General features: G+C 33.3%; 1 protein-coding gene across 4 annotated transcripts in view; it reads right to left on the minus strand.

Moving 5' to 3' along the window:
- ARB2A (ARB2 cotranscriptional regulator A) overlaps positions 1-24,522 on the minus strand; it is a 440,538-nt gene that overhangs the window by 164,593 nt on the left and 251,423 nt on the right. Inside the window, exon 9 of one of the 4 annotated variants that reach the window (XM_063087444.1) lies at positions 23,206-23,667. The exons of the other annotated variants lie outside the window; for them this stretch is intronic. Within the exon in view, the coding sequence (XP_062943514.1) occupies positions 23,566-23,667 (102 nt within the window). The 3' untranslated portion in view covers positions 23,206-23,565. Of the gene's footprint in view, positions 1-23,205; positions 23,668-24,522 lie in introns of those variants that run through there. 4 annotated transcript variants of the gene reach the window in all.

Below are 24,522 nucleotides of genomic sequence, written 5' to 3' on the forward strand. Positions count from 1 at the left end.
AAACATTTCTGAGTTCATATACCAGTGAACCATAAACAATAGTCACTATACACTATGTCCTCTACCAATATCCACTCTAATGGGAAACACTAGAGTAGTACTTCAGATCACTCACAGGAAGAGGAGAACCCTGAAACCTATCATTTAGACATCTGATGACAGCTCTGATGCATGAGTACATTGGAAAATTTACACTGAAGAAAGGTTCATGTGTGAGAGGAGAACTATTCTGTAGGCTATTTTTTAACATTCCGTTTTCCGTCATTTGTCCATTCCTTAGCACTTCTTTGAGAGCCATTCTACTAGTTGAGCAATGATTTAGGTTGTCTATTCCACTATCATTAAATATTGCCTCAATTTCATGAGTATGAAATAATTTAAACAGCAAGAATCTAAAATAAATACTCTTAGGCAGCACAGTACAGGATGTTTAATAAGCATCAGTATTTATAATAGCAGGAAGCAGAATTTTCGTTACATCACACCTTTTGTTAAGTAGCCAATTTAGCCAACATGAAATCCTATAAAACGGCAAAAATATAAAAAAGAGTCAGTAGTTCACTAATTTAGAAAGCCAATTATATGTCACTGCTTCATATCAGGTTAATTACTTCATTTACATTTTCAGAATTTTAAAGTAGTGCATGAAAGGTGACGGATTGACAGTACTACAAACTGAAACTCTTACACTATTTTACTGAGTGTTAATAATATAAAAAGGAAATACACAAAATAGAATTAAACATAGGTTTTTATCTAAAGAGACTATAAGAGAAATAGACGTCATGAAGAAAAGGAAGAAAGAACAAATACGTTTTCAGAAAAATTTCACTGAAGATATACGGTGCAAGGAAGGTGGTAAATTTCTAGATGGCTTTTATGCTGCTCTTCTAGGCATATATGTACGAAAGAATGGTGGTTAAATATCAACAAAACATCAATGTGTCTGAAGGGAGGAGAGTGAATAACATTCAAGATAAGTCAAAAGAAGAAATTTAGATTGAAAAAGAATAAAAGAGACTACTTGAGGGGAAGGTTTATTGTAATCAGGGGTATAACAAAAGGGGGGAAAAGGAGATACTACCATCAGAGCAGAAAAGAAGACTATGCGTGGGAATGAGTTTTGAGTTTCAAAACTCAAAAAATTATTTAGTTTCCGTAGTTCTGATTCCTTACCCACTTTCTTAAGAACCCAACTTAATAAGAACTCCTTATTGTGGGTGTCATGAGGAAATCTACCATACTACTTTCTGTCACTAAGTTGTCAGGAAAAGCAAGACTTCCTTAAGTCTGTCTCTTCCCACACAACCATCAGCACATACTATGATCTATTAGCCCCTTTTCTTCTCAAATAAAAAGGACAATAAACTCATTGCTGAATTTTCTGGTAATTGACTTAAACGTTTCTAGGAGGTAATTTGATGTTGATGGCACTTTTTAACTACGTCTGTGGGAGTGAGTAGGTTAAGACCCTACTGCCTTAAATTCACATTCTAATAGTTGTAAATGCAATGCAACTATATCTCCGACGGCCTTTTATATAAAAGTGAATTCATAAGTAACATAATGGTTTACTGAAACCAGTTTAAAAATTAATAATGACATGGCTGCAACTAACATCACACAGAAGAAAAGTTGTCAAGGACATTAGAAATTATCCAGTCCAATTGCTCTTTGTACAGATGAGAAAACATGTGAAGTGACAGGTGTCATCTCTAGTGTGACATTTGATAACACCAGTATCAAACTCCAAGTTTCACAGCTGATAATGTCTCTCCTTCACTCTAAACCACAGTGTAGTACCTAACAGCACATATGCTATTAGTTCCTTGATGTGTCCCAGTACTTTGCTTCCTCATACTACTACAGGCTCCAATGTGGTCTACTTTCATGCAAATTTTGGGTTGACAGGCCACCAAGGTGGTTTGTACACATAATCCGCTTTAATTCTGTGGACTAAGAGGCTGCTGTTTGGGGTTTTTTTTCTGACTGGTTTGGCAGGTGAAGTCAGCCAAACTGGTTTCTTCATGCAGACACTGCCTTACTATGGAAATGAATGTGGAAACATTCATCTTTGTCAGAAATTATGTCAAATTATTCAAATTTATTGGTGAATTACAGCAAACATCCCAGCTGATGAACATCTCAGTCATATGTTTTTTAGAGAACACTTATGGTTCTCAAAAGATAGCATTACAACGAGCTTTCTCATTCTGAAGCAAAGATGTTTGGATAGAGGATGGAGTCTGTTATTCAAGATAATAATTTATTTTAATCATAAAAAATTTCAAAGATATCCAGAACTGTAAGTATTAAAATGTATCCCTTTAGATAGTGTTGCTATTGTTCTTTTTTTCCTCTCCTTGTTATGGTCCTCTTTCAAGACCCTTAGGAAGCCGTCTCTAAGACCCTTTCTGTCAGTTTCCATCTTTTCCATAGACATACTGCAGCCTTCACCCTTCACATTAACACTGCTCCTCTGGCTTGAGGTAACAAACGATTAGCTACAGCACAGTGGTGTGATGTTCATGTTATTCTTTGCTGTACTACACTCAGCCAATGTTTCAAAAATTAATGCAAGTATATCAGGATCTGAAATTAACTTTTTATAGCCAAAAGCAACATCCTGCTAGGAGGAGAAAAACCTATTATAAATGGGCTGGCATCTGATTGCTTGTAGATGGTTTGTACCAGAAAAGTAACATTTCAAATTATAAAATGTTGAATACAATAAAAGCTGCCCCATATTGATTAATCAGTATTTTGTTTATGAACTGATAAGGTCTAACTAGGTGATGCCTATTCTTAGTAAGTGACGGATCCATTACTAAAGATTACAGATGTATCTGAATTGGCTGATGCTCTTATAAAGTTATATAGAAATAATTAGAAAAAGAACAATACTTGTAAGAAAAAATAACAGACAGCATTTCTCTCTGAACTGTTTATTAACCTTGAAAATGTTTTTCTAAGAAATTACATAAAGTTAGTCAATAGTAATATATTTAAAAGTATATGTTATTCACTAAACACTATTGAGAAATCACTTTGGAAAATTAGAACAGAAAAAATCAACCTAGGATAATGCACCTGTCCATTTCTCTTTGAAATTTTAAAAATAATTTCTCATTAAAGTATCCATTTAGTGGAAACCAATTTGGTGTGCTGCAAAGCAAAGGTATTTTACAGATTTTACGTAAAACTGCCCGTGTGCTTATGCTCAGGTGGTTTACTGGTATTCAGACCAAGCTTGACTACACTAGCTATCTTTTTGGTCAGGATGTAAAACATATGCTATGAAAAGTTTAAAATATGCAAAAATATTTTATTCTAATTACTCATGTTAAAAATCAGTATCTTTACTTAATACAAATAGGGCATAATTTAATAGCATATTTTAATAAATATATAAGATATGGCTAACTCTAGAGAAGAAGAATATGAAATTTTTACAGTTCTGTCATGAATCTGATTAATTAGCAGCACAGGGTACAATAGTTTTCTATATTCCATAGGCTACTGATTGCTTTCTACATTTGAAGGAGGGAGGGGCAGCAAGAGAGAAAGGAGAGAGAGAGTTTTATTCTAAGACCACAACAAATATAACAGAACAATGTCATTAATGTCCTTAAGGATTACAGGTGGTACCTTAGTTTGAATGGATTAGTTTGGGTATTTAGGTTTATAATGGATGTTTAGATTCTAAAAAATGAATAAAACAAATCTTCACATATTTAAGAAGATTTCAAATGATAACTGTCAATTGAAAATGTTTAATTATGTTGTCACTTTATTTTTTACTAGTAGCCACAGCTCTAATCTATAAGTTATGAATGGTAGCACATCCACTTTTCTCTACTCATTTCTAAGTGATCAGCTGAAATAGAGGATTAAATACAGTCTTTAAAATAGTTTTAAAAGGCCACAAGTTACTTTTGAACTAGGTAATTGCTAAAAATTATAAACAGGATAACTGAAAGAAATTATATTAGCAGAACAGTACAAATTATTGCTACTTGTGCTCTTCATTATTATCCTTTGCTTATCTTTCTCTTGACCTTTTTCCAAACGAATCACACTAACTTTTGAATGCTTTCTCTCACTTGATTTCTAAAGCTGTTCATCACACTTGCTGGCTAGAAGCACAGCTGGCAAGGGATCTAAACCTCATCACTGGGCAAACTTGCCCTTCTGATTTTGCCAAGAATGACATTTCCAATGGAAAAAAAAGATACTGTATGGGACACTGTATACTGTATTTGTTTGTGAGAACCATTAGCTCCACCCCCTTTGTTAGCACTACACATAGGCATTAGAAATAAAACTAAAATAACAAAGAATCAAACAGCCTCAAGTTCTTTTAATTCAATTGTTAATTAAAGTGAGAGCACAGAAATCGGCTATTTTTACTCATTTCCCGAAGAAAGATGCAACTGAGGATAAGCAGTGCCCCCTAGTGTCAATAACCAAAGACAATAAAAGCTAGAGGAAAGTTGCTAATGTTAGCTGAATTAAACTATTAAATATATATGTGTGTAATAAATTATAAATTCATCATTATTCAAAATTTAGATTTTACATGTATATAAAAGCACACTACATAATCATTTATTTAACACTGATTTGCTTAGGAATGTGTGCATGTGAGGATACACATACGCGCGCGCGCGCACGCACACGCACGCACACACACACACACACACACACACACACACACACACACACACACACACACACACACACACACACACATTGTACACAGACTGACATGGCCAAGATGTCCTTAATGTTCCAGGCAGCCCCTAAAAAAAAAAAATTCCACCCAGCACAGCAGGCCATGCATGAAGCGGGTGTCAGCAAGCCCAGCAGAATCACTCACTGTGAAGACGTCTAATAGGAACTGCTGAATACACAATACAGGCAGCATGGCCTGAACGGCTAAAGTGGAATGGCCACAGCAGAGTCCGAAGGTTTCAAACCCATCCAAAATTGTGATTAAATCTGTAAAGAGTGTTTAAACATTTTTCTCTTTTCTGTTAGCATAGTTAGCCTGTCTTACAGACTAATTTTGAAAATGCTGTAACTTTTATTCTACACATTCTAAATATTGGATCCTAAATCTTAAAAACAAATAAATAAAAGATATATTTCTCTTTGAAAGAAAATGCAAAACAAAATTCAAATATTAAAAAATTTTACAAATACTTCATAGAGTTTAAGGTGAGATATATTTTTTTTCTGATAAAACTAATATGTGAGAAAACTTAGAAGTTATTTTTTTTAAAGACCAATGAGGTATCTATAGAGCAATATATGTAATGAAAAGGTAAAGATAGCTTCTCATTCTCTGAAATACTAAGTCACTTTTATTTTTTATTTTCCTATTGTGTCAAAACATATACAACAAAAAGTTCCATTTTAAGCATTTTAAACATACAATTTTGTGGAATTAAGTATATTCACAATGCTATGTACCCACTACCTCTATCTATTTCCAAAATTAACTTAGTTATTCATCAACAGCAATTTTTGTTACGGAACCCATATGGGGGTAAAAAAAAGAAAAAAAAAACAATGAAAAGGAAAACATACATACAAATAAAAATTATAAACAAGAAAAATAGAAAAAAAGCCAGGAGGACTGGATGGATATACATGTCTCAAAGAAACAAACTAGTAATGAAAAACAAATTAATAGGAAAAACTATCACAATTTTATTTGCATAAAAAGTACAAGGCAAAAATAAAAGTTCAAGGCTACTTAAAACATGCACTTACATAAGAATCCATTTGTGAATTACTTTCACACATAAACCAATAATGTATATACTACTAGTTTCACATTTTAAAAAGCAAGGAACATAATTAGGCTTTTATGAAAAGATTCCTACGTGCGTTTAAGATAGTTGCTCTGTCTTGAAAATGAGGAAAGGGCAAACGCAATAGTGTAGTTGGCATAAACAGAATGTCCAGAATGATATTTAAGACTAGATAGGTATTTAGGCCCATTATAATAACTACGGTTAACAGAGTGCTAAAACTTCAATTGCTTAAATTTAGAAAAAAAGTTCTAAAATGCCAATTCAAGTTTTTTAAGTACTTTAATTTTGACAGGGCCATTAAAATCATGGGTAATTAAAGAACAACAGCAACAAAAAACCCCTTCTTGTAAATAGTACTCAGGTAATATTCAGAAGGAAATAAGACACAAATCGACATATTTATGTTCATGTTAATACTATTAATACATATCTTGTTGTAGTAAAAATTATGAGTTACATTTCACAAAAATCTCTACAGGATATGGAATTTTATTCCATAGCCGTAATAATAGGTACCTGCTTAGATAGGTGATAGTGGAAAGCCAAATTTGTGTGTCTATTCATGAAGGATGAGGGCTTGCTTTTTCCTGGGTAGAACACTTTCATAACATGCTATTGCAATTGGCACTATACAATAAGTAATTTCCTGCAACTTTTCAACAGGCAAAAACATTATACATGGGAATTTGTTGTGTTCTTTAGTGTCTTTTACAAATTTTTGTTTTCATGGATACTTACAGTTTTCACCGTTAATGTAATATGGACTATCTGGTGATTACTTGTTATTAATGTAGGCGTAAAAGTGATGTGAGATTTCTAAACACACCCCAGAACTCACCTACATCAATTCTCAAAAGACCCAAGAAAAAGAGAGGGATAAGTTCTAAAGAGCAAGATGAAACACCATTAAGAAAAGCTTGTATTTTTGGAGACCAAAATAAAGAATTTTTTAGACTTAACACAGAACATTTCTATATGTGTTGATTTAAGGGATGTATGGATAAATATACATAGCCAGGTTTTTCTTGTAGAAAAAAAGGAAAGGCAAGCAGGTTCATGCCAGTTGCATGAAAAAGATGCTGGGTTAGGAGTATGAAGACTGTAAAGTTACGTTCGTACACAGCCAGATAGAAATGGTGATTCAGAGCTATTATCGTTCTCACAGGTCAAAAGAAATGGAAAAGGTTTATAATCTATGTACTCTATTAAAAGCATTAATATGCCCCCTTGATTCCTTTCTAGAACATCTCAGATAAAAGTTTGGATATACATGTACACAAATAACATACAAAGATAATTTTTAAGTGTGAGCTTTTAGCTTTAACTTCCTAAAGCCTACATAAAACTGTTCAAATACAAGTTTTCTTTTGCATATGTGTTCTAAACAGCTACAAATGAGAGGACTCTTGGAAAGTGCTTGGAGGCAGAAAAAGAATATAAAAGATAAATAACTTCAAAGGGAGGTATTTCCTTAACATATGTGTATTCATCTGAATATTTAACAAGTAAACACCTCTTCATGCATATGATATCTGTAAAGATTATTCAGTAAGAGTTTCCACATACTTAAGCAATTATACATATGTATCAAATAACTGAACAAAATAAATTTTTAATCAGCAACTCATTATACTCAAAACATTTTCTTCAAGATGATAAAAGTGTACTATACTTTCAGGAATGATTCAATATTATCAAAAGTTGGAAAAAACAAATAGAGCATAAAGCAAATATTAGTCTATTCACATTATTTCTTCAGCCACAAATTTTAAATATCATTTAGAGCTACTCATATTTACCAACAGGAGTTAAAACTTGCTTATTAACAATATATACTGTTCATTTATATTACTGTAGGGCAAGGGGTAAGGAAGAGTAAGAGGAAGATAGTACTTATTATTTTATTCAGAAATTATATAATTTTTATTTTATCTGTTTATTCCTCAGAAAAGTAACATTTCTGCATAAAACAAAGTATATTTTTTTAACTGATATTTTTATGTTTAATTTTTTGATTCTTTTGAAAAATTTGGGACTTTTACATATCCTGTGAGTTAAAAATCAAAGTTACAAATAAAACAAATTTTAAGCAACAAGAGATATATAATAATATCATACAGTGTGACAAGAAATTTATAAGCACATCCTGGATGGTGAGATACCAAATTTAATTTCACTAGTCAAACAAAAAATACATCCTTTGTGATTTTATGAAGAGATGCATTTTAATATATGATTAATTAATAATAATTTTTACTGCAAAGTTACTATGCTGTTATTAGAAATTCTTAGACTCAAATATGCAACACTAGAAACATGATAATTTCTAGAAATCACCAATATAAATATATGATGCTTTCTCAAAGTGAAATAATGAGAACAGGGCTGAAATCATTGTAACCTTCCTTCTATGATTTAAAAATTACTATTCCTATATTTGATAATCCATTAGCTTGAATGATTTTGGCAATTCCTTACTTCTTCATTAGATATAGGAAAAGCAATGGACTTCACTGGACAGGTTTTTACCGGCTGTTTCACTATCTCCGTTTCCCAGTATCTCACAGCAAGGCCCACCAGTTTCACCAGAAATGTTATATAAATGAAGAGTCTGAGCACACTGAACATACTTCAGACTCAGATCTCCATACCCCTGCACAGGGAAGTCTGGAGAAGGTGTTCTTCTAGTCTGAGGTCTTGGGTATTACCTGAGCAGTAATAAAAAGAGCAGGCATCATACTTCATCCTGATAATTACACAGAGGCCAAGTTCCTTTATTTTCCAACAAACACTGAGTTACATTTCTCCAATTTGGGTCCATGCGAGAAGCTGACTGTGGGGTATAAATTTTGGAGGAAGAAATACAGCAATTTTGACTGAATTATATGGAAGAATGTCGGGCCCCCTCAAGAGTACTTTTATATCTATTTGTAGTTGCTCATGGTCACTTGTATTTGGGGTTGTCGTTGTCTTTTAAGGGGTTTTCAATAGATCTCCAGTAGCACCATACACTTGTTGGTTGCATGCAGTTAATGGTTCTTCCACATAGCTAAGCAAAAGCACTTTCCAGCGTCTGAATTAGCTTGTTTGATCATGGGTTGCTGTGAAATATATAGACTCTTCTGACTTCTGAGGTAAAAGAGTTCTCCTCCACTCGTGAGATTACTCTGTATCTAGCAGAAGCTTAAGATATATACTCATTCATTCAGATATGCAAATTTAACCACCAGAGACAAGGAAATTATGCAAGATGATGTACATTCCATTTTAGCTGAAAAAAATGTACAAACACTATACTAGTACAATTCCATTTCAGAAAGCTATACTTGCACCAAGTTGAGATGCACTGAACGAAAGTTGCAATGTAATATGTGTGTTTTCACAGATTGAATTGAGTTTTGAAGAGCTGTTTTTAAGTACTTGAAGAGGTTTTACATTTTAATACCTTCATATGCCTTTTTCATTGGTGTTTTCACAATTTCTTTCCCAAATCACCAAATTTATATTAAATCTTCAGGAAATAATTACATCACTATTTTATGAATATTTGTTCACATTTTTATGATTTATATACAACAATGGTTAACATTTTTAGATGTTCCAGTTAAGTTCCAATCACCCACAAATGTAACTTTTCAATATAAGGTTGTATTTCCTAACATAAGTTATTTACATTAATAGTAATTCTATTTATGGACACTGGTTGGATAAATTTCATGTAACTTATGCATATACCTCATTAATGCTATAGCTTTTACAGGACACCTTAAAACAGCAAATGACATTAACAACTTGACATGATTATTGCCCTTCTATAATAAACCTTTAATTCAGTCCACGTTTAATTTAAAAGTATGAATTCTAACATTTCCAAAGTAAACAAAAGAAATATGATCTCTAATATTTTAGTATCAAGTTTTACAAAACAGAATTATTAAAGAAGAAAAAGATTTCAATGGCTTATAATATACTGAGTGACATCAGTGATACCATGAGTGAAAAAATTGATGACATGTTTTTCTGTTAAATTTAATTTCTATACTTTAACAATATTCAGAAATAGTTACCTGTTTAATGAAAATAAAATAACATATATGAAAATATCTTGATTTGTAGTAGGTGTTACTAAATATGCTTTCTAAAACCATTAAGGAATTGTAGTAGCAGAGTTTAATTACCAACTTCACAATAATCAAATTCAGCCATGACACATTTCTAAATCTTTGCCAAAAGTAACCTTCTTATAAATTCATACAGGCTTTGCTAAAACAGCAAGCTGGTCTGGAGGAGGATATTGCCTTGAATCTTGAAAGAGCCATACATTTGTCTCACCTGTTCCCCACTAAATACATAGCAAATAGGTTAGAGGTAATGGGCATTTTCTTGGTAACTAGTTGTGTAGGCAAATATGTTCACTGGCAGACAATAAAATGTTGATTTAAGGACCAGCCAATAAAAAGTGCTAAGCTGTAAAACATTCATTGCTCAATTTTTCACAGATCTGGTTGAAGACTTAATCCTTAAACTCAGGTTTCCATTGTCACCAAATAACTGTAAAAGTTATGATATGAAATTATTTTACCCATAATTGATATAAAGCTGCTTAATCATTTCCATATTTGATGAGTTTATACTATTCACATTAACATTACTAATAATGATGAATAGCATCAGGCAAGTCATTCTGGACCACTGTTTCATAGTGAAACTAATAAAACTCCTTATTTTCTTAAACACATAAAGCAATGTATGTCCCATTGAAACTAAGGAATTGAAAAATTTAGTAAAGACAAGTGGTAACCTATTGCAAACACCAATAAATTTTAGATTATGTCTAGGTTTAAGACATCATCTTTAAAGTAAATGGTTTCAAGCTAGAAGTGAGATATACTGTTTTAAAAACAAAAATAGCACAAGGTAAGTGGCATATACTCTGGCAATTTTTATTAACGTGGCTTTTAAAAATATAATCTAGTCTACAGTGCACTCAAAATGCAGAAACATCCTAATTAGGAAAAAAAGAAAAGTGATACTTATCCTTGTAAAAAGGGCCTATACTCAAAGGAACATCTGAATAAAATTGAAACATCTGCAGTAAAGTTTTACCTTCTCCCTAGAATGTTTGAGATGAACTCAGAGTAACACTGTCTTCCAAGAAAGACAAAGTGATCAATGCAAGAACACATCAGGCTGCCTTGGACAGGCCAATCAATGCAAGAAAGAACCTTGCCCAGGGCCTTATGCAAATAGAAGCACGTCCTGCAACCTAGGGAGGGAACATGCGCAATAGATCAATTGAATCTAAAAAAACCTTACAGCTATATTAGCTTCAGACAGTAAATATATACTGATGAACAACTCACACTTCCCACGAATTCTTAAAATGGGTTATTTTTAATAGCTAGTTAAAAACTCTTCCTAGGATCCGGAGTACAGAAAAGAGGAAGAAAATATCATGGGAGAAACACTCAGCATTACTTCTAAGACTGTGCAAATAAAATTCTGATTTCTTAAAATTTCCTGGATAGCTACATTTTGCTGACATTTCAGAATGTTAAGTCTTAAGTATGTTTGTATTCATGAACAAAATAAAAATGTAAAAAAACCCCACACACTGTCTCAGTTAGTTCTTGAACAAAGAATAAAATGAAAATGTTATAGAAAAAATAATGCAAGAGTAAATTACAGTCATCATTCTCAGACTAAAAACCCACCCTATCACCAATGATTATTCTCTACAGTGGTTAACCTATTGATATAAGAACAGATTTTCTCTTAAAGTTAATGTCTGTATCTCCAAAAATCACTCTAAAATCTAATCAGAATGTATAACAACCGTAACAGCTAGTTAGTTCACAAAGCTCTATCCCTGTCAAATGGTCTTGAAGATACCTAGGTAATTTATAAGGCTACATCAAAATGCTCCATTATCAGGTCTTCAAGGGAATACCTGAGTATCAAATTATTCCCTAAATATTTTTAATTTTTGTTTTTTTAAAGGCAAATGTTTCTTATCAGGAATTTCATGTTTAAAAAGCCTTTTGTAAGTTAAAAAAAAAAAGGTCAAAATAATACTTTAAATAGGAATTATAATGCCAGCAACTATAATATACATACTACCAAGCAAATCATTCAACTCTGTAAATACATATATTAATACATTTACCTTGTCTTCTACTCTGAAGTTTTAAACTTTAAAATTTAGCTGCAGATGTGTTTTTGATAAGGTATGTAGCAAATATTTCTAACATTACAAATAAATTATATGATTCTTCTTTTGGCTATTGATAAATGGATTTTCCTAGGCAAAACACTACATAAAATATGAAAATCAGTCAATATCTATTATAAAGTTCACTATTTGAAGCCGTTTATTTAGCTGTTAAAAGAACACAAACATCCTAAAACACTGGTTTATTTAGCCAATGGAATGAAATATGAAACAATGAAAAATAAACAAAGCTCACTTTTTACTTCTCATATTTTTAGTGCTTTGTAATATTTTAAGTTTTAGTTTACTCTAAAAGATTTCGAGTTTTAGTTTACTCTAAAAGATTTTTCTGCTAAGGCATAACTGAATATGTCATTCATTTGTTTGATCCTCTTTACTTTAGACTTAAAGTGTTATAAAAACTTTACTATTTTACATGGGGAAAGCAGATACAAAAAATCAAAGTAATATAGTACTCTTTTATAGCTTTCCAAGTATTAGATATCAGATGAAATGCTTATAATAAATCAGAAAGGCATGAGGTAGCAGGTTAATTATAGGGACTCAAATGTTTCCCTTTTTCCAGCTTTAATTTGAAATATTAAAATTTTCAGAAGACTGGTGTTCTCAGTGAAATGTAAACTCCAATTACAGTAAGTAAAATACAAAGGACAAGCAACTATGGTTTCACTTTTTGTTACAATATTTAAATCATTATATTTTCTCCAATGTGTAGAAAAAAATAAAGAAAAACAATTTTATAGTATTATCTAATATTTGATATGTATTGACATTGTGATAGGTACTGAACAATTCAATTCTACCTTTTCTGATATAAATCTGTACAATATGTGTATTTCTTGCTTGTAAAAGCACATTTTCATTTAAAAGGTACACGTACTTTCAGGAATCAGGTACGGTTTGCTAAAGAATTTGGTGCTTCACAAGTATAAAGGAAGAATTTCTTTGAATAGAGTTCCTTCATTAATTAAAAATATCCTAATTTATTAGAAATTTACTTCGTGCAGTTTAAAAAAAAAACATCAGAAGGAAACGTATTATGGGTAAATTCATTGATTTTGAGACTGGGCTGACTTGGATGTCAATTCGGGCTCTGACCCTTATGCACCCTTGGTCAAGTTCCTCAACCATTCTGAGCTGTCCCTCAACTGCAAAATGGAGCTCATAATACCTGCCTCACAGAGTTAAACTTAGGTTGTACAATGCCTTGCTAAATAATGTTTAATGACCAAATTTAGTAGTATCCTAAGCTAGTGCTCTCTTTTGTGTTGCAGTATAACACAGTGGTTATGAGTATGGGCTTTGGAGCCAGAAAGCCTGGGCTTAAATTCTGGCTCCATCACTTATTAGTTGTGTGGTTTTAGATAAGTTACTTAATATTTCTGTGCATTAGCTTCTTCATAGGTAACTGAGGATAATAAATAGTACTTACATCATAGGGTTGTTATAAGGGTCACATAAGCTAATGTTTGTAAAGCACTTAAAACAATACCTGGAACTTGGTAGGTGCTATGTTATGTAACTATTACTTACAGGTGCAACCTAGAGACATGAGTAACACGAAGGAGCAAACGCTGATAGCAGAGATTGTTCCAGTGAGACTTGAAAGGTCAATTCTATTTAGTTGGTATTAGAAGACAGCTGTTGGGCTGGCCTGTGGCTCACTTGGGAGAGTGTGGTGCTAACAGCACCAAATCAAGGGTTGAGATCCCCTTACTGGTCATCTTTAAAAAAAAAAAGAAGAAGAAGACAGCTGTCTATTTCCAGCATGGAATGAGCTGCAAAAAAGAGCCAACCAGGGTCATGGCCAAGAAAACTTGTCTGCTTTCCCCATCCTCAGAAAGTGTTTTCAATTTTTCTGCTTAAACTAAATTTCCAGAACACCACATCAAAACATATTCAAAACTTAAATATAAATGATTTGGGGATTGTCTGTTATTTCGAAGTTCCATACCTTCTCTCCCCTCATTATCTTGGGTAATCAAAAATTGATTAAAATTGAAAACCTTGCTTGGAATGCACAAAAAGAATAATCAACAAATGAGAATAAAAACTAAATCACTATGTAATTCAACAAGGAAATGTAGAATTGAATCTTGAAATACATGAAAAACCAGGAGTTTGTTTTAGGGATAAAAGTCACTATGGTTAGGATATTATAGTGTTTATTCTTCATAGATACTTGATGAAAGGGAAAACAAAAACCAATTGTAACAAAGTGAGAGGTCATAACTTCAAAGTGAGAAAAAATATATTCAAATATTTCTCATTTATAAAATATGGTCAACAATAGTACTTACCTCATAAAATTGTTATGAGGATTAATATGAGATAAAGTATACAAACTGCTTAAGACAGTGCCTGGTGCACACTAAATATCATTTAAGCTTTAGAGGCGCTGATGATGAGCATGAAGATGATGCTGTTGTCTTGTGACTTGTAAGACACTCATAAATACTAGTTCTATTTTACAAGTTCATTTTCAAAGACACTGCTATGAATTGTTTAACCCACTTGTGCCCTCATGGCTGGCTGACAGATTATATGGATTCTATAGTGATAGCAATGACAGGGCTCTATGAGAGTAAGAAAGAACTCTAACACAGCAATCAGATATGAAGGTATCTGTCCTAAGAATGTATTGTGCGATCTTAGAGAAAACACAAATGTCACCAAACAAAGTTTATAATATACTAATGATATCTAATATATCACTACATATTTAATATGTAGACATAATATAAATATATTTAACATTTGGATTAGATGCCCTAAAAATGTATAAAAGGAAGCAAAACAAAAAATTTGAGGCTTAACAGCAGTAGAAACTTTCATTACACTATTAATGATATTAAAACTAAGAAATTTTTTCTGAGGTAAATTGGACAATAATACAACAAAGGCAATACTTAAACCAATGATTTCACATTATTTTATTATTACAATGTATAGGGCATCATTTTATTGAGAAAGCCAAGGTTTCTTTGTTATTGGCAGACAGGCTATTAGAAACTTTTAGAAAATAAACACATAATTATAAAGCATCCCTTCATGTCTTATAACTGGAAGGAAGTCAAGATTGAGAATTTCTACTGTAAGAGAAAGTTGAGCATATTTTATCTTTCTGCCCAGTGCTTCTCCTTTAAAAAGATAAACAGGTTTTTCTTCTAATCCAGATGTCTGGTCAATATAGTGAAGAAATGTGGAGATAAACTATAAGAAGTTAGCTATCAAGACTTAAGGAAATTTAGGCATAACTTAGGCATATTAGAAGTGAGAATACTTTTTAATCATTTGAATTAAGTATACAATTGTCACTGAAATACTGAACAGCAGCTTTGTATTTTAATGCTCTTTAACAAACTTCTTTATAAGAAAAATTCAAATAAGGTATAGAAAACTAATATAATCTAATATAATCTAATAAACTATAAAGAAATCTAAATACACTAATCTTATGGACTTCCACGTTTGTGCCCCTACCCCCCAATTCCTATGTTGAGATTCCAATCTCCAATGGGACAGTATTAGGAGGTGGGGCCTTTGGGAGGTATTAGGTTTAGACGAGGTCATAAGGATGGAGCCCCCATGATGGGATTATAAGAAGAGGAAGGGACTAGGGCTCTCTCACTCTCTCTCTCTCTCTGAGCCATATGAGGACATAATGAGAATGTGGCCATCTGCAAACCAGGAAGAAGTCCCTCACCAGATTCCAACCATGTTGATACACTGATCTAGGTCTCTTCAGCTTCCAGAGGTGTGTAAGGAATAAATGTTTGTTGTTTCAGCCACCCAGTCTATGGAATTTTTATTATAGCAGCCCAAACTGACTAAGACAGAAATTGGTATCGATAAGTGAGGTTCTGCTGTAACAAATACCTAGAAGAGTGAAAGTGGCTTTGGAACTGGGTAATGTGTAGAAGGTGGAAGAGTTCTGAAGTGTGTGCTAGAAAATGCTAATATTGCCATGAAGGGAATTTTAATTGCAATACTGGTGAAGGCTCAGAAAGAAAAGAGAAGAGCTGCAGAGAATGTTCCCATCTTCTCAGAGAATGCATAAATAACCATACAGATGATGGTAGAAATATGGACATTAAGAACAATTCTGAAGAGGTCTCAGATGGAAATGAGAAACATGTTATTGAACAATGGATAAAAGGCAATCCTTGAGATAAAGTGGCAAAGAACTTGGTTAAATTGTGTTTGTGTTTTAGTGTTTTGTAGAAGGTAGAATTTGTGAGCAATGAAATTGGATATTTATCTAAGGAAATTTCTAAATATAGTGTTGAAGTTCTTTCTGATTGGTTCTTGTTCTTCCTGATTGTTTATAGTAAAATGCAAGAGGAGAGAGAAAAGTGAAGATGAAATTGCTAACCCATAAGGATACAGAGTTTACAGATTTGGAAAATTCTTAGCCTAACCATTGCAAAAAATGAGAAAGTGTGTCTTTAAGAGAGCATTAAGGGTGTGGCTGAGCAAACATTTAATACAGAGATTAGTATGGGTGTAAACCATGGACTTAGCCACCCCAGCAGCAAAACTGGTAGTTTGAACTGAAGGGAAAAGAGAGAGAATGGAATGAAGAGTGGCTGCCAGACTTCTTAGATTCTACAGGACAAGACAGTTAAGCTATTTGGCTGCAAATCTGCACTATTCTTCAAGAAACTAAAAGAACAGCCCTGAAGGTGATTCAGAGATCATCAGGTCCACCACCCATGTATCAACATGGCAGATGGCCTCCAAAAGAAGACATGGAGCAGGAGCCCTGCCTGACAGAGCGCTGGGGGTAGGATCACTGTCTAGCAGAGCTAAGGCATGGGTGGAGCCCCAGCAGACAGCCAGGTACAAGCAGTACCCTGCTACCTTGTGGATGATTTTGCCATCCTAGTGGGACTAGAGGTCAGAGGATCCAGCCATAGAGGATTATGCTCAAGTTTTAAGATCTCATGAGACTTGCCTTCTTCAGTTTTGGACTTCCTTGGGACCCATCACCCCTTCCTTTTCTCCTATTGCTCCCTATTGAATGGAAATGTCTACCTATGCCTGTCCCACCTTTGTGTTTTTGAAGCACATAACTTGTTTGCTTTTACAACTTCACAGCTGGAAATAAATTTTGAGTATCTTGAGTCTCATCCAACTGATTTAGATGATATTTAGTTGAGACTCTGGACTTTAGACTTAGAGGTAATGCTGGAATGAGTTAAGACTTTCTGGTCTACTGGGATGGAACGAATGTATTTTATATGTGAGAAGGACATGAATTTGGGAGTGCCAGAGTGAAATGTTATGGACTGCAAGTTTGTGTCTCCCCAAAATTCATATGTAGAAATCCTGACCCCCAGTGAGATGGTATTAGAAAGTGGGGGCCTTTGAAAGGTAAATAAGTTTAGATGAGGTCATGAGAGTCAAGCCCCCATATGGGATGAGTGTCCTTATATGAAAAGGAAGAGACTAGATCTGACTCTCTCTCTCTTTCTGTCATGTTGAGGGTATGGTGATAAGGTGCCTATCTACAACACAGGAAGTGGGCCCTCACAAGAGCCCAGATCTGCTAGCACCTTGATCTTGGACTTCCCAGCCTCCAGAACTATGAGAAATAATTTTTTTTTGGGGGGGGGGACCGGTAAGGGATTGCAACCCTCGCCACGGTGTGGTCTGCACCACGCTCAGCCAGTGAGCACACCAGCCATCCCTATATAGGATCCGACCCCGCAGTCTCTGCGCTACCAGTGCCTCACTCTCCCGAGTGAGCCACGGGGCCAGCCCTAAATGTTTGTTTTTGAAGCCACACAGTCTATGGTATTTCTATTTTACTAGCCCAAACTGACTAAGACAACTAATAAATATTTTAAAAGGCGAACTAATTTCTACAGGATATGAGACTTCACTTATTCAATTTAATCATGGAAAACATAACTGAAGTTTGGGATTACAGTTAGGTTTGGCTACTTCCCTTAATTAGAGATTCCAATATCTTCTTAATTGAATTCCTGCATTTACTAATCAATTTCCATATATGGTCCAAGTGTCCAAATTTTCAGGGCCACATATTGCATCTCCTGCCCTCTCAAGGATACTGACTAAATGCCTCTGTTTTTCACCTTAAATGTTCAACTTTGTTCTCTTGCCCATCTTCTTTGCTCTATCTTGCTCTATTTATATGAATGCTCAGGCCCTACTTTCTTCATTTTGACCCAACATTGCACCATGTGAGATATGGCCCTGATAATTTATTTATATATAAATCTAGGATAAACAACTATTTGTTGTGTATATACTTGTTATATCTCCAGCCAGGCTAGGCAATATGGTAGAAACCAATGAAAATAATGGATTTGTTATTTATTTGCTACCAATTAAAAAAACAATTCTGACGTGACTTCAACCAAAAGATAACTATGAATGAGGACACTGAATAAGAGACCAAGGCTGAAAATAATTATCAGAAATGGAAAACTAACCATAGCTCTGGGTTTCCAGGAGACAAAGGCAAAAATGCATTACGGTTTTTACTTCCTGACAAAAAGAGCATATCAGTTCATCATCAAAAACAACTTTTCCTAGTACTTAATTCTCAGGCAAATTTATTGTATGACTCTTTATATTGGGGAAGTTAACATAATGACCTCTTGGCTATAATTCTATTTCACTATTACCCTACTATTTTACTCTCTTTGTTGAAATATGTTTCCTATTTAGACTATAACCTACTTGAGGCCAGGGATCATGTGTTTTAATGTTTCCCCAGTACTTGCACAGAGCGGGCATGTTCAACTGAATAAATGACTAAATATGTTTAATAGCAATTTTCTAAACCATTTCTTATCTTGAGGGCATAATTTTCAATTCTAACTCTAAGAAACACTTTATACAAAGTCAAACTTATGTGGTTCAGATGGCTTCACTGTGATCTAAACTCATTCAATAAAAAAGTGTTAAAAATCTATAACAAAAAATATGAGGTGAAAGAAAACTGACATAAATGCAGGGGTTAAAAGTTTCCAACGCTGAAAGTTAAAATTACAGAGGCCTAGAAGAGTATCACTTTGTCAGTCTGAGCCAAAGAAGGTTTTAGACCCATATAGTGATCATCTTGGCCATTAGAGATGGAAAAATAATAGCCCTTCCTCCCCATCTCCTTTATCACCACAGAGACATGATAACAATGTAGCAAAGATAAGCCGTGGGGTATCTAAATGACCACAGAATGCAGTATTCTACTATATGCTGTTCTGATCTAAGCCATATAATTGGACTTCTGCCTTCATTTGTCATTCCACAGGCCTCCTGATTTTTATGCCTTCTATTATAACCTCTTTCTTTCTCAGGAAAGGATTCCATTTCTGAACACCCAGGAAATGGGTGAAGCCTTCAACCTTACTTTGTTAATCCTACCCCTAGTGCTTAATCCTGTTATTTTTTTCCTTCCTTCCCTTTAAGAGAGTAAGGTGGGGTATGGTGAGGGAGAAGAGGTACTATTAGAACCAATTACTACATTCTGTTTGCTCAATTATCATCCATTGTCTTGATTCCCTGACACCAGACTATACCTCCTGATGTAAACCTGAGCTTATAAAACTCTACACCTACCTAGCTACCTAGTGATAGCTCACCTGCTGCTCCCTCCAAAGCCAACCTTTGTAGCTGAATTAGCTCCTCCTGAAACTATCCTGAACTCTAGCAATGAGACTTTGGCCCAGAGATGACTTTCATCCTTGCTCCTTCAAGCCTTACGATGTTACCTAACCTAACATCGATCCAGTATGCTTCCAGTCTAAGTCTACCTGACTCCTGAGTTAATTTGAATAACTTGTTTAATAAGAATTGAACCTTAACTCCTAAAATAGAACCTAATGACTGTGATTGCAAAATTTTTTGTCCTCTAAAAGCCCTTTTCAATTTGAGATGTCAAATCAGAGGTGTAACTGTGGTTGGGAATTTTATTTGAAGTGGGCTTATAATCAGTGATCATAATAAGCTGTAAGAATAGTAAAAGCCCCATTATCAATTGAAATGTATTCTTCTACAATCCTTCTTATCAAAGACTTAAAATAGTCAATCATACTTCTCATACATGCAATAAAATACAAAATCTCTCATTGAGATCTTTTATAAAGCTAATGGAAAAAATATTTCTTAATGACATATTTAACAAATTAATACATCAATTCCTCTGAGTTCTCCATAACTTAACATGTTATTGTGCTAATTTTGGCAGGAAATCCTTGGTTTCCTGGCAGTCTTTATTGAACCATGAGATAGAATGGCCAATCTTGTAGCTGCACAGATGCAGGGAGGGCAGTAAGATCTGGATGCGACCTATGTATGTGGATCCTGGAAAAACCTCTTCCAAAGGTAATTCTAATGAAGCAATATGGATCCTTTATTCTACAAAAAGATCTCTATTAAGGATTAGTGAAATTTTTGTCCATTTCAGCAGCCTTCTGAACAACCTGATCTTGGTGGGACTGAGTAATATAAACATTCAAGAGTACTCTAGTTTCTTAGAAGATATGATTTGCTGAGAATGGAAATAAACACAACTAATATAATTAATAGTGAAACACTGAATGTTTTTCCCTTAAGACCTGGAACAAGATAAGGATGTCCACTGTAGCCATTTCTATTAAACCTGGCACTGGAGGTTCTAACTGGGGCAATTAGGCAATCAATCAATCAGTAAAAAAAATGCATCCAGATTGAAAAGGAGGAAGTAAAATTATCTGTATTCACAGATGATGTGATCTTGACTAAAGAATCCACACACACAAAAAAGTATTAGAACTAGTAAATTAGTTCAGCAAAGTTGCAGAGTATAAATAAATAAAAATCAATAATTTTTCTATATACTAGTAACAAATAATCTGAAAATAAAATTAAGAAAACTATTTCACTTAGAATAGCATCAAAAAAATAAAATACTTATGAATAAATTTAACAGAAGTGTAAGACTTATACACTGAAAACAACAAAACATTTTTTAAAGATCTAAATAAACAGAAAGAAAGTTTTGTTCATGGATTGGAAGTCTTAATATTATCAAGATGGCAATATTCCCCACATTGATGATCTACACATTTAATCAATCCCAATCAAAATCTCTGCTTCTTTTTTTTTTTGCAGAAATTAATAAATTGATCTTTAAATTCATATAGAAATACAAGGGACCTAGAATAGCCAAAACAATCTTGAAACAGAAGAACAAAGTTGAAGGATCCACTTTCTGATTTCAAAATGTACTACAAAGCTACAGTAATCAAGCTAGCATGGGTACTGGTATGAGGACAGGCATACATATCAACGGAATTAAGTTCAGAATCCAGAAGCAAACCCTTACATTTATAGTCAATTGATTTTGACAAGGGGACTAAGACAAATAAAGATGGAAAGAATAATCTTTTCAACAAATGGTGCTGGAACAACTGAATATCCACATTCAAAATAATTAAATTGAACCTTTATCTCATACAATATACAAAAATTAACTCAAGTGACAAAAACAAAAACTAGATAAATTGGACTTTATTGAAAGTAAAACTTCTGTACTTTGAAGGATTTGTATACAGAATATATAAACAATTCTTAAAAATCAACAATAAAATGACAACCCAATTAAAAAATAGGCAAAAGATTTGAGTAAACATTTCTCCAAAGAAAATATACAAATGGCCAATAGCACACAGAAGCATGCTCAACATCATTAGTCATTACAGAAATGAAAATAATACCACTGTGAGATTTCACTTTGCATCCACTAGGATAGCTAAAATAAAAAAGACAGTTAATAACAAGTGCTGCTGTGGATGTGGAGAAACTGAAACCCTCATACATTGCTGGTGGGATTGTAAGTATGGGAAGTGATGGCTAATGGGTATGAAGTTTCATTTGAGGTGATAAAAATGTCCTAAAATTAGATAGAAGTGATGGTTGTATAACTCTGCAAATATGCTTAAAAAGCCACTGAATTGTACTTTAAAGAGTAAATTTTATCTTCTCCCCCGCCACCCTTTGTTTGTATATTTATCTATTTATTTATTTTTAGCTCCCACAAATAAGTGGGATCGTGGTATTTCTCATTCTGTGCCTGACTTGTTTCACTTAATATAATTTTCTCTAAGTCTATCCATGTTGCTGTGAATGGTAGTATTTCATTCTTTCTTTGTAGTAGAGTAGTATTCCATTGTGTAGATAACAATTCCTTGACTGTGTTAAGACATGTGAACAGATATGATATAGTGAGGGTGGGGGGAGAGAGGGATGGGGTAAAGGGAATGGGTAAAGGGACATCAAAATCAACTACAATGTATATTGAGAAGTTAAAATAAATAAAGAGTAAATTTTATGGTATGTGAATTATATCTCAATAAAGCTCAATAAATCTCAATTATATTTCAATAAAGATATGTAAATTATACCTCAAAAATAAAAAAATTTAAAAATATAAACAAAAGAAAGCTAATTATTAAATAAAAGGTAATAGCAAACTAATAATTGGGGATGAAATGGAAATTCTTCTAGACTTATTCTATAAAGTGCTATATACCACGGTGAAAATATAATTATAAATTAGTTTAATGATTTTCCTCTTTTATTGGAAAGATTATACTTAGAAGAGTGAGTCATAGAGAAACAGTCTTTTCAGTCAGACTGAGAGTTGGGAACACCAACAAAGAGGAGACTATAACAGACTTAACAGAATGCTGTAAATTTCTCAAATCAGTCAATGTTTAAGTGTACAGTACACAGAATTCATAAGTTTAGTTACTAAAAGAATTATTTGTTAAAGTTTAAATTCTATATATTGGTCAAATGACTGTGCAGATATTTAAGACTACTCATGTAATATATGAAGGTATTTCAAAAAGGCTTAGAAAAATAGAACTAAAAGATAATACAATCTTTCCACAAACTTTTTGAAGTACCCTTGTATAATGTTCTTAAACTGGTTTTTTGCAGGGGGGAATAAAAGCAATATCAGATTCTTTATTCTCAAGGTGTTTCTACATCATTTGGGCAAGGCAAAACTTAGAGATAAAAAATAACTTTAAAACAAAACTAATAAGTATGTATCTTGTAGTTACATTATAAATGGCAACTTATTTTTACTGAATTATCTAGATTTTAAAGTACATTGTAAGAGAGTTTCAGCCTGAATTATTTTTATAATATTATGACTCCATTTTTCTCAATTTTTTTTCTTTCCCTCAATTCTTAATTACCAACAGTCCAACTTATAGCTACTCTCATTGATCACAGTAAGCAGATATCCTACCAATATCCAATTCACTTTGTTCTTTGTGAACAAAATATAAATGATACATCTTCAAGGTCAGAGTAAGCTGATGTCACTAAAGGTAAAAACTATTTTAGTTCCATTCCATTTTCTCTTCAGTATAAATCCAAATCATGCTCCAGGCAATTTAAAAAGATCGACTGAGAGTAGACTGAGGTTGAGTGTCCTCACACAGCTATGTCCGAAAACTAGTCCTCTATCAGCTGCTGAAGGGCAGCTTAGGCTGCCTGGAGGCCAGGGAGCCCAGCATGGAACAATGGCAGGAAAATAGAGTTCCCTTCATTCCTTAATTCACATGCAAGTGAGATGCCAATCAAGTGCTGACAAGCATGGAAAAACCAAAATCAAAAGTGGGTAGAGATACACTTTCAAAAGGAGCTGTTTTCACACATTTCTAAGTGATGCTTTTAATGGTGGTTGGGAATTTACCACTAATAACATGGAAAAGGAAGTAAAGGTAATAATAAAAAATACTAATTTTATTGGCTGGGATAATTTAATAAACTAATGAAATATGTTTACTAAATTGTTTAATATGTTTTATAAAAAATATAAACACTCTTATTTTGGCTAAAGAAAGAAATCTGAATGCAAATTGATTTATTGAGCACTGAAAACAGGGAAGGTGAACTAAGATCAGTAACTGGGCATTGACAAGGAAGGCCAGCTCATTTTCAAATAAAAGAGAATTTTAAGGTTACTTGATTTTGCCAAACTGATCACTACCTGGAAAAACAAGAGCAAAGCACTCTGAAATGGCCAGCAATGGAAGTAATGAAATCACTTCATCAAAGTGGTGGAGAAAGAAATGATGAAAAAGATCAAAAACTTCACTATTTTAAAATGTCGGTTAATTTTCAAAAGGTGAGCCCAAATTTTTAACAACTCATCTAAGGCAAAAGTAAGCTGCATTATTTGTAAATGTCTTTCCAAATGAATTTGGTAAATGCATTCTAATTATATTTACTAATTCTATTACATATAAAATAAAATTTCTAAGACAGAAATTTAAGGCTTTGTAAATGATGGTTTAAGAACTGGAACTTTATACATTGGCATTATTTTAAATACACAGAAAAGATAACAGGCAGATAGATATATTACTTTCAAAAATTCATTATCAATTCATAGTTCTTTTCTTTTGTCTTTAAAGACTGAGAGCTGGAATCAATGCC

Source organism: Cynocephalus volans, chromosome 2 (assembly GCF_027409185.1).
Source record: "Cynocephalus volans isolate mCynVol1 chromosome 2, mCynVol1.pri, whole genome shotgun sequence".
Lineage (NCBI taxonomy): Eukaryota > Metazoa > Chordata > Mammalia > Dermoptera > Cynocephalidae > Cynocephalus > Cynocephalus volans.